Genomic DNA, 11,570 nt, shown 5'->3' with positions numbered 1-11,570 from the left:
AAATTTTACAAACCTTAATATTAAGAGGGGGGGCTCATTCGTTTCAATAATGAAACACAAATCGAGCATAACATCCGTAATAGAATAAGAGTCAGTGACTCCCCGTAGGAGCTTGGTTGGGATAAATGAGTGCGAGTACACAAACCAATAGGTAATGGACTTAGACGTGCTTAATGCTTAAAGACATAACAAGCTTGATCTTTTTATGGAAATGAACCGTGAGTTAATCAGCTGATCCAGACTCTTACTTTTAGCGAAGGCCAACTCACATTTAATGCTATCAATGTAATGAACAACCAGACTTCCAGACTTGATGCCAACGGTGTATTTATACTAAGCTACAGAGCCGTGATAATATAACCGTCACCCAACATTTTCAATCTTACAAAAATTTACAATTGATATTATCATTCTCGTACCAGGATACAATGAAATGTCACCTTCACCCCTGCATGCTGCTATAAAAAAATAAATAAATAAAAGCCAGGCCAATTAGGGAAATTATCCGCCTTGGCCTAATGGTTGAGATGTTTGTCTTTCAGTGCGAGGGAAAAAAAGTTTTTCTTCCTCACTAAAAACTTATCAGAAAAAACTCGTGTACATTATTTTTTTTTATTGTATTTCTAAAATATTCATAATACATTATATAAAAAGAAAATGCACAATGCGGTTGCCAAATTCCAAGCTAGTTCCAAGCCTTAACGAAGAAAATAAATTCAAGTTGTGTGGTTATACAATGAAGAAACTCAAGTTACCAATCCTCAGGGAGTTGGAAATATCAAGCTTTTCAAGTTCCATCTCCGCAATGATTAATGGTTTTCTTCATGCCATCTAACTGCTCAATGATGTATTCCAGTTTTTGGCAAGAAATTTCATTGGAAATTCTTGCACTATAGTCGCAATTCTCAAACGGACGATAATCACAGGCACTCTTAATTTCTTCTCTTAATGTCGATTGGATCTCCTGCAACACCAGGAAACAAACTTTACCCTCCAAAGTCTTAATTAGTACATTAACAGTTGAAGTTAGAAGACAACATATACAAAAAAATAACAAAAATACAATCCTATAAGTTTTGATATCAAAATAACAATAATTTCATGCCTTACATATGCTAATATATTTAAGATTAATAGTGAAAGATGAAAGGATAAAATGGATATTCTTGCACACCAGACACTTGAACCAAAGTAAAGGCCCCTGAATGCAAATGGTAGCAGGCTTCCTTTTTTGATGGTTCTTCCTATTCTATATTCATTCTTCTGTTCAATACCTCCTATCAAAAACACGTTCATTCAGGCCTAAAAACTAATAGAACAATTCTTAAAAATATCAAACTAACAAGTATCAAATAAATACTCGGCCTATTTTCAAAAAATAAAATAAAATAAATAAATAAGTTCTCGTTACACTGAGAGGAGCTTCTTATAACTGAGACTAACACTGATGCAGGTTTCATAAAATATTCCACAATAATCTGGCGCACAAGAAAGTTCTCCACATCTATGTCTATATATATATATATATATATAGAGAGAGAGAGAGAGAGAGACCTATATTTGTGCCCAAACCTTGGATCATTCATGGCGGCTTCAGCATAAGACCCTCAAGTAGGAGTTCGAATCTAAGCTCTAACAAGCTGTTCGAATTAGCACATAGTGGAACGTTTGGGACTTGAAGGGTGGCCCACCCCTCGGTCAATCTTGCCCACTATATATATATATATATACCTATATATGCATAAGCTGTTTCTTTAGCACATGGGTTCGGTTTAATTTTCCATTATGCATAATAGTTTTCCATTTTCTATTATTATGCTATGGGGGTGGTCCCTGGCAGGAAATATATATATATATATATATATATATATATATACAGACTATAAATTTTGATTTTCCCTTTTCTCTATTTTTCTTCTTTGACTTTCCTGAAGCAGGTACCCCGCTAAATTGGTATCAGAGCCACTGATCGTCGGTAACCATGCCCAAAGGAATTAAACACGTGGTTGTTAACAGTTCCTGTAGCCTTGAATCAATTGGGATACCACAGGAAAACCTAGTGAAGCAAATCGATGAACTCGCTTTTGAATTCATCCAATTCTCTATGGAGACGCGAAGGTAGATCCAAAAGCTCAAAATGAGAGGCCCGGCAACCACACCAGTGCACCATAATCAAAGTACCGGACATTATATGTTTTCAACGCCATTTTTTGATCCACAAGAAAATCTGGAACCAAAAAATGATATTGATGTGAAGCGTCATTTTGATATATCTAAATCTGAAGAAGTTGAAATCTGTGAGGCACATTGGCTTACAGACAAAATGGATCTGGCAGCAAAACATATAGTGATTTCGTGTGAAACTAGATATTCCTTTCTTTGATGGCCACTTTCACATTGAAGACTATCTTGATTGGGAACAATAGGTGGAAACATTCTTTGAATACATGGACATTCCAACGGAGAAGCAAGTGAAATAGCCTGCCGTTCAAAAGGTGTGGCAGGGGCATGGTGGCTGCAACTCCGTCAGATGCGAAAACGAAAAGAAAAGATCGAAGAGCAGTTCACAGTCGGTAGAGAATGAAACAACTCCTGTGAGGACACTTTTTACTTATACATTATGAGAAAATGTTATATACTCAATATCAACATTGTTCCAAGGGCTCTAAATATATCAGCGCATGCACTGAAAAATTTAATCGGCTCGACACTAGAAAAAATTTAAATGAGTTCAACAATCAATTAGTTGCCAGATATATTGATGCTCTTAAAGATACCATTCAAGATGAACTGGAATTGAATTCAGTTTGGTCTTTGCTGCAAGCAGTGAATCTAGCATACAAAGCAGGATTGCAACTCAACAGACACACAAAGGGTAATTTGTCAAGAAGGGCAGCATTTGAATCTAGAAATATTAATGCTAATTGGACACCGAAAATGAGCTCTCTTCAATTCCAATCAGCACCTAAACCCATTTTAGCAGCAGTCAAAAAGGCTTCCATTAAGGGTGAAATGTTAATGAAGGACAATCCATACTCCAAACCTTCCAATTTAAAATGCTTTCACTGTTTTCAACCCGGACATATATCAAATGAATACCCAACTCGGCAACAAATTCAACTCATGGACGGCGAAGCTAATGATGAATTGCAAGACAATTCCTCTGATGGCGGTGAAGCTGAAATTGAAGATGTAGTTGGAAATGAAGGAGAGGCTCTTATATGTGTCATTGAAAAGTTACTTCTAGCGCCACGACAGTCGATGGTTTCCCAACGACATACTATATTTCGTACTAAATGTACCATTAAGAGAAATGGATGTGATTTGCTCATTAAATGTGGTTGTACTGAGAACATAATTTCTCAATCTATTGTGCAAGCTTTACAAATTAAAACTACCGATCACCCCAAACTGTATAAAATCAGTTGGATTAAGAAAGGCATCGAAGTACTCGTTTCCAAAATTGGTGGTTTCAATTTTTCTATTGAAAAATATTTTATTTGCGAAGTACTTTGTGATCTCTTGGACAAGGAAGTTTTTCATCTTATACTTGACAAACCTTGGCAATTTGATACGACATCAAGTTATGATTATCGGCTTAATATTTATTCATTTGACTGGAAAGGGAAAAAATTAAAGTTGCTAGTATCTTCTACTAATTCCGTAAAATCTTCCACAGCAATTCAGCTTTATCTATAGTTTAAGGTCCATCACTTATGAAGGATATCCAAAAAACTTCCTTTCTCTTGGCTGTGGTGATGACAAAAACCACTAGAGGCTCAGCTTCAAACAACGTTCCAGCTGAAGTACAACTATTACAACAATTTCATGACATCAGACCGAATTACCCTCGAGATTACCTCCTCTCCATATGATTCAACACCAAACCGACGTTGTACACAATGCTTCTTTACCGAGTCTACCGCACTACCGAATGAGCCCAAAAGAGCATCAAATTTTACAAGTTATAGTTAATGATTTATTAGCTGAACAATTAATACAACATATTTTAAATCCTTGTGCAATCCCAACACTCTCAGTTCCAAAAAAAAGGACGGTAATTGGCGCATGTGTTAATGGAGCTTAGAAACCATCAAAGAAGCCATCACTAGCTCTGGTATTGGCTCTTCCAGCTTAGATAAACCATTCCAAGTTGATACCAATGCCTTGATGATTGGAATAGGGGCTCCTCTAACCCAAGAGGGCCGTCCCATTACATTTTTCAGTGAAAAGCTCAGTTTTAGTAGACAAAATGGACTGTTTACAACAAGAATTATATGCAGTGGTCAGGGCTCGTAAACAGTACGAACATTACTTCGCCAAGATTTTGTATTGTGTAGTGAGCATCAAGCCTTGCAACTTACAAAAATTTGTGAATCGCATGCTTGCACGATGGTTTTTACATAAGCCAGGTGCTCAAAACCACGTAGCACAAGCTCTCAGTAGAAGAGTTGTTCTTCTCAACTTTTTACAAACGGAATTAACTGGCCTTGAATCCATTAAAGATTTGTATGTTGAAGACAAAGACTTCTCCTCCATTTGGACACGGTGCAATACTTCACATCCAATTAAAGATTATTATATTCGTCATGGCTATTTGTTTAAAGGAAACCAATTGTATTCCAGACACATCATTACGAGTTCAGGGAGGCTTAGCAGCTCATGTTGAACATGACAATATATTAGCTCGCCTACAAGAACACTTTTTCTGGCCCTGATTACGGAGAGATGTCTCCAGATTTGTAGAAAAGGGTTCAGTTTGTCAAAATTATAAAGGCACACAACAGAATACTGGTTTATATAAGTCTCTTCCAGTTCCGGATTCAATTTGGGAAGATCTTAGCTTGGACTTCATCTTGGGTATGCCCAAGACAAAAAAAGGAGTTGATCCAATCATGGCCATCATTGACCGATTTTCAAAAATAACAGTGGTATGTAAAAACACTTTAGATGCTATCAACATAGCTCGTCTTTTTTTGTCAGGAATCGTTCGCCTACATGGATTTCCCCAAAGCATCACTTTTGATCGTGATGTCTAATTTGTTAGATGTTTTTGGAGCGAGCTTTGGAAATGCTTACAAACCACTCTCCAGCTAAGTTCGGCATACAATCCACAAATGGATGGGCGAACCGAGGTTGTAAATTGTACCTTGGTAATATGCTCCGTTGCCTTGTGCAATGCCATCTGAAACAATGGGATAACATTTTGGGACAAGCTGATGTTGACTTCATTTTCAGTGAGGTCTTAGTTTCCTACTCCCAGAACACAAAATCTAGCCTTAGGAGTTCCTTGTTGACCATCTTAACAGACTAGTAATGATGCCCACCTCCCGTAGAACTTCAAACCACATCTTGACTTATTTTTGTGTAGACCCCGCATGAGTAGTCTCAAGCACTCGACTCTTAGTTGCAAGGGCTAGGAACTAACATGTAGAGGACCCGAAAATGAGTTCCCATAGGCTCGGATAGGATCGGGCAGTTTTAGGTAAACCCTTCGTGACCCGAGCACTCGCAGACACTACAATCGGCAAACTAATCCTGACGACTCTAGATGAAGAAACAAACCGCGCCGGCGCGGACGTCGACTTTAGCTAGGGAGAACAACCATATCACTATGGTCATGCACTTGCAAAAAAAAACATGAAAATCGATGCACGTTTTTTTTTTAATTAGCGAGGCGTGGGCCTAGGCTAAATAAGAGTTAAAAAATTTTAAATTTAAAATTTTCAAATTTCAAATGGGTCAATTAATCTCATTATAATTGAGAGTTAAAAATTTTCCTTTTGAACCTGCTTGATCAACGAAATTCATTCAATTCTCCGCCAAAGTCTCGCATAACGTCTCTCTGGAATTTCCGATATACTCTTCCCCCTGACTAGGCTCGAGGCTCTTCATTCAACTCCTCACTCTCACGCTCGATCCAGCTCCTTCCGACTGGTCGCGCTTCTTCTCCTCCCCACGACGAACCTCTAACTGAATCTCCCCTCTACCACCGAAGCCTGTCGCTCCCCTTCTCTCCCGATCCGTCTTCAAAGAGAAGCACCACATTCACCCGCTTCGTCCCTCCCGCTTGAAACCCTCGCCTTCCTTTAAAGCTCGCCAGAAACCTTCGCCCCCTCGAATTCGCTTCTTCTTCTCTGTGTCGAAGACCACCGCTAGCTTCTCCTCCTCCGACCGAACAGCTGTTAGGTTCGCCTCGGCCTCCTCTCTTCCTCGCCCGACCGAACATCCGTTCGGCTCATCTGCTCTCTCTCTCTCTCGCGACAACTCGATCTCGCCTCCCTCCTCTTCACGCAGAAAAAGGTCTGCTCGCCTCCTCCTCTCTCGGCACCGAGATTTTTGCCAGCTGCGACTCTCCTGCTCGGCTCCATTCCCTCCGCCTCCTCTCTTCCTTGCCCGACCGAACATCCGTTCGGCTCACGTGCTCTCTCTCTCTCGCAACAACTCGATCCCTGCTCCCTCCTCTTCACGCGCAAAATGCTCTGCTCGCCTCCTCTCTCGGCACCGAGATTCTTGCCTGCTGCGACTCTCCTGCTCGGCTCCATTCCCCCCAACTCCTCTATTCCTCGCAACAGAAGCGCCAAGCGACGGAAAAATTCACCTGCTCTCTCTCGATCGCTCGAGTCCGCCTCCCTCTTCCTTCATTTGTTTGGTTAGGGATCGATTTCTGCTTCGTGCAAGACTGCTTCTGCACTCTTCTCAGCTTGGTCTTCCTCCTCTATAGCACCCGACGTTGAAACTCCTTTGACATCCTCTGCTGCAGTCCCAAGAAAAGTTTGTCACTTATTCGTAAGTCTTATCCGGGATCTAACAATCCGCTGGTTGTTTACACATTCCTTTATACAGATTAAACTCGTCATCACCATTAGCCTCATCCTAATTGCTTTAGTTGGTTTTATGAGCTTCCCTTATCCATTGATATTGCTCTTGATTTATTAAATTTCAGCTATGTTGTTGGTATTATTGTGAAAAAAAAAATACGGAAAGGTTATTGGAAATGCACTTATCTATGTTTAATTGATTATCTGTCTCTACTTTTGGTTATGGTTGTGGAGGACTGTTTGGATTTGGACATCATAGAAAGAGGAAACATCAAGCAAAATTTGTTTTCATTCAATAGTATGATTAATATATAACTGGTATGCATACATAAGAAGGTTTGTGGCTCAGCCAAAATTTTTTAAAAGGTTAAAACTGTTGGCATGATCTACATTTGCACTATTTGTACCAGTTTCATTCCATGCTTGGACTATTGACATTGTTCGTAGGAGTGATTAAGAACTAGAAGTAAATATTTTTCTGGCTTAAGCCTATGGTGTTAATCATTTTTTAATTGTTAGATAACGTTTTGTAACCGGATTGGTCTTATGTTTATATTAAGACATTAATCTATGGGTCATCCATTACATATAATTCGGATTGTTGTTCTTGTCACTTGAATAGAAGAAATCGAACGAAGGAGATGCGCTTGTTAATGGTGGCTCAGAGACATTAATGTTGCTTCATGATTATGTTAAAATTCAAGAGGGGAATTTTCAAATTTGTAACACTCAATCCTTACATATTTACGTATCCAACACTCAAACTTCAATTCTTAAGTACATACCACTTATCTCCTGCTTTTTTACATATCTAACACCTCAACTCTATTCATTACGTGTGTGGCATCCGAACTTTTCATATCACATAAAGCTTACTATGGTTTCAACCTTTAAACACGAGATGCACTTTCTCATGCATAGTCAAGGTAGTAGGTATGAAAATATGTAATGAAAACATCAAAATTTGGGTGAGGGGTTTGTAAATATGTAGGGATTGAGTGATGTGCATGCAAAGCCCCTTTAACTGCAATTCACTAAAATTGGGGTTTGATATGCAAACACGTGTAGCCATTAGCGTGCATACTTTGGGAACATTTGTGATTCTTTTTGGAAGCCATAACTGTTGCTATTTTGGTGGTTTCACATGTCGTGTTTGGTGCTAATTTTTCATTAATTTTGGAAGGATTAAGGGTTGCATAGGACAGTGTTTGGGGGATGCCCTTGCTCGATACTTTCACTGTTTTTGGAGTCATTTCAAGTGCCAATTTTGGGCTGATTTGTGATTTTTGTATTTGTTATTTGGAGGAAATTTTGGACTGATTTCTTGACTGATTGCCCATTGTTTGGAGTTGTTTGAAAGTGTCGTTGTGGGTTGTACTTTCTGGTTCAATTTTGTGGCTTTTGGGCTGCACTTTTCTGAATCTATCTTGTGGTTTTTGGATCTCATTTCTTTTTATGCTGAATTGCAGAACTTTCAGAACGATCAACCCTGACTTGGAATAGGTTTAAGCACTCTTCTTGATAATTTATTCAATTACACTTATTGAAAGATTTTAAACGTTTTTACGTTGATTCACTTGTTATTTCCCCATTGAATTTGTTAGTTTTTGAAATTGGTCAACCTTCTCTTTTCGTTTGTTTTGTTACTTTTGTTAAATGGTTAAGTCAAAAATGAGAATTTCTGATTTAATTATTTGGAAGACATTTAGAAATATTTGAGGACAAGTTGGAAAACACTTAATTGAGGGTAGAACACCTTAAATCACTTTAAGCATAAGTTAAAGTGTAGGCTTCTTAAATTTTAGAAGCAAACCCTAGGTGAGAGCCCATCTACCTAATTCTCAGTGTAGGCTTCCTAGATTTTAAGAGCACACCCTAAGTGAGAGTCGATCTACCTAATTCTCAATGTAGGTTTCCTAAATTTTAGGAGCACACCCTAGGTGAGAGTTCATCCCCCTAATTTTTCAGTGTAGGCTTCCTAAATTTTAGGAGCACACCCTAGGTGAGAGTACCTAATTTTCGATGAGCGTTCATCTACTTAATTTTTGAATGAATAATGAAATTAGACACTTGACCCTAATTCACAAACTAATTAAGACACTATACATGAGGATGCACCGAGACGTAGTTCATGCTTCCTTAATTAAATCAATAACGAAATTCCTGCAATGACCTAACCTATAGTGAAACCCGAGGCACCGGGATTTGAGCTTGAACATTACACTCAAATTCTTCTGTCAATTGGGGACATTTGTTAATGCCACATATGGATCACCGGACTGGAATAAGTCTAGGGTCTAAGTGACGAGGGCGATGACGACATTACTTATGTGTGTTTAAACGATGGGTACGAAGTAGGATTATTAGAATAGTATCTCCTAACTCAAGGATTTTTAATAAGGGAGAGGAAATGACCGATGATACTATTCGCCGACTCTTTGTGGGATTGCTGCCCCCGACACTCTTAGGTTGTCAGTAGTTCTAACACGATTAGAGTAACTAGACTGTGAACTACACGACTTTACAAAATATTTACAAAAATAAAACAAAATCTCTTTTGCATGTTAAAAAGAACTGCATGTTAAAATAACTCTGCATAAAAAAGGACTTAAACAACAACTTTTGCATGAAAATGAAAGAGTTTTTCTATGAAAAAAAAATTTTATGAAAATTTATAAAAGTTCATAGCTAGTGACTTGGATTAAGTTTAAGGACTGTCTTCCATAGATTATCGGGTTGGTAACTTTTACCCAAGGTTGGGAAGCATACAGTACAGCTCTGAGCCCCCACCTTTACTGGTGTCTTATACCTTATTTTGGTCTTCCATATTTGACCACAAATTTTTCTTTGTCTGTTCGTATTTTGCAACAACTCGTTTTTCTAAATTTAATGCTGGTTTTTCTCGTCTTGTTTATTTTCCTTGCAAGTTTATTTAAAGATATTGCAAATCATATTATGCTCGTAATATTAATCACGCAACAATAGCAGAAGCTCAGACACGTTTTTACAGTTTATCTACATCATTTTACGTTACTGCATTTTACTTTTCAAATACCTTTTATTTACCTCCAATTTGCTTATTCTACATGCAAAACCAAAACAAAAAAAAACAAAACCAAACTTTGACACCAAAACCGTGAAGCATAAAACACCAATCTCAAACACAAACCCTAGAGTCATCGCTACAACAACAGCTTGGAGTCAACTTTGTGGGCAGCACGACGAGGAGTTTGGATGGAGCGACAAGAGGATCTTCTTCAGCAATCTCTCCTAGGCTAAATAACAACTCATAAGACTTCAAGGTAGCTCGCCCAACGCGACGTAAATCCTCGCACCCTCTTTAGGCTCCTGTACAGCCATGTTGTGCAGCGTAAGCCCTAACTCGCCTTAGGTTCCAAGGTTGTCCTGTGATACGACGTAAACCTTCTTATTTTTGCGGGCTATTTGCATAATCAGATATTATGCAAATGTAAGTCCTAAATAATAAAATTGGCAGGATCAAACACCTAAATAACATCGTCTCTAAAACTCAGCCGCACATTAGGATAATTTGGGAAGTCACTGAGATTTCTCCTTAGGATATGTGACATCCCCTACCTTTTCCTTCCTTTGAACTCCTGAAAATAACTATTCCTATTTGAGTCACTCCCACTTGTCTTTCCAAGTCCTACCGTGAAAACCTAAACTTTGAATTCTTGAAAACTAATACCTCTGATCATTATCGAGAGTTTTCTCAAGTGACCCCCGTTATTCGGGATGTAATTAACTATAGAGGTTTGCCTCTATAGGGAACTTGAAACCCAGGTAAAATAAACTCTATCTAATATTTATATTAGGTAAAGGAACTTGTCGGTCACATATAAAAGATTCGCAGATCAAACGGATATCACAAATCTCTTAGTTTCCGGGATTGGGTCCATCGTCAAGACATACATTATCTTTCGAGAAAGTGAAATATTCGTGGTATCAGACATAATTATGCAAACTATTGGACGAATGAGATCCATTTGGTCTCATTTTTCAAAAATTAAAGCACACTGCTTTCAAAACCCAAATTATATACCTCTTATATTTAAATTAAATTTCAAAATATTTCAAATCGAAAAATTTCAAGATAAAAAAAAAAGTTGACCGGCAGCTGAATTCGCTTACAATTCAATGACTAACCGCTCCACCGAAAAGAGCCCCTTTACTATTATTTATACAAGAATACCCAATCATAATGTAGTTGTTGTATTGCCCAAGTGTAAAAGCCAAATTGCTACCTCCATGGCTAAAGAGCTACCCGTTCAACACGTTCGATCCAAATTAATTGATTCCAACAATAACTACAAACAACACGCCTAAAGTCATCGACGTCACAAAGTTTTTTATCTGGGTGACCTTGTTATGGTTAGAATGCGCAAGGAACGGTATGCACTTGCAACATATTCCAAGCTGACCCGAAAATTTGGACATTTTGTTGTAATTAAGCACATTAATGACAGTGCCTACATCATTTAGATCTGCCAACAGACCTGCTTACTTATTTCACCTTCAACATTTCAGATTTGTACTCCTACCATCCTCCTGATGTGCTACTATACAAATTGATTCACTCGAGAATTCTATTGAAGCGAGGGCGACCTGATGCAGGTTTTCATGAAATAATCCACAAGAATCTGACGCAGAGAAAGGTTATATATATATATATATATATATATATATATATATATATATATATATATACACACTCTCGTTTTTTTTCTT

General features: G+C 38.1%; 1 protein-coding gene across 1 annotated transcript in view; it reads right to left on the bottom strand.

Annotated features, from left to right (window-relative positions):
* Positions 1 to 367: 367 nt before the first annotated feature.
* Positions 368 to 11,570, bottom strand: part of LOC110031766 (mediator of RNA polymerase II transcription subunit 11) — a 19,571-nt gene continuing 8,368 nt past the window's right edge. The window contains exon 4 of the mRNA XM_020735153.1: positions 368 to 964. Within this exon, the coding sequence (XP_020590812.1) occupies positions 788 to 964 (177 nt within the window). The 3' untranslated portion in view covers positions 368 to 787. The remainder of the gene's footprint in view (positions 965 to 11,570) is intronic.

Source organism: Phalaenopsis equestris, unplaced genomic scaffold (genome assembly GCF_001263595.1).
Source record: "Phalaenopsis equestris unplaced genomic scaffold, ASM126359v1 Scaffold000002, whole genome shotgun sequence".
NCBI classification, from domain to species: domain Eukaryota; kingdom Viridiplantae; phylum Streptophyta; class Magnoliopsida; order Asparagales; family Orchidaceae; genus Phalaenopsis; species Phalaenopsis equestris.
This window is presented reverse-complemented; position numbering and strand designations above follow the sequence as displayed.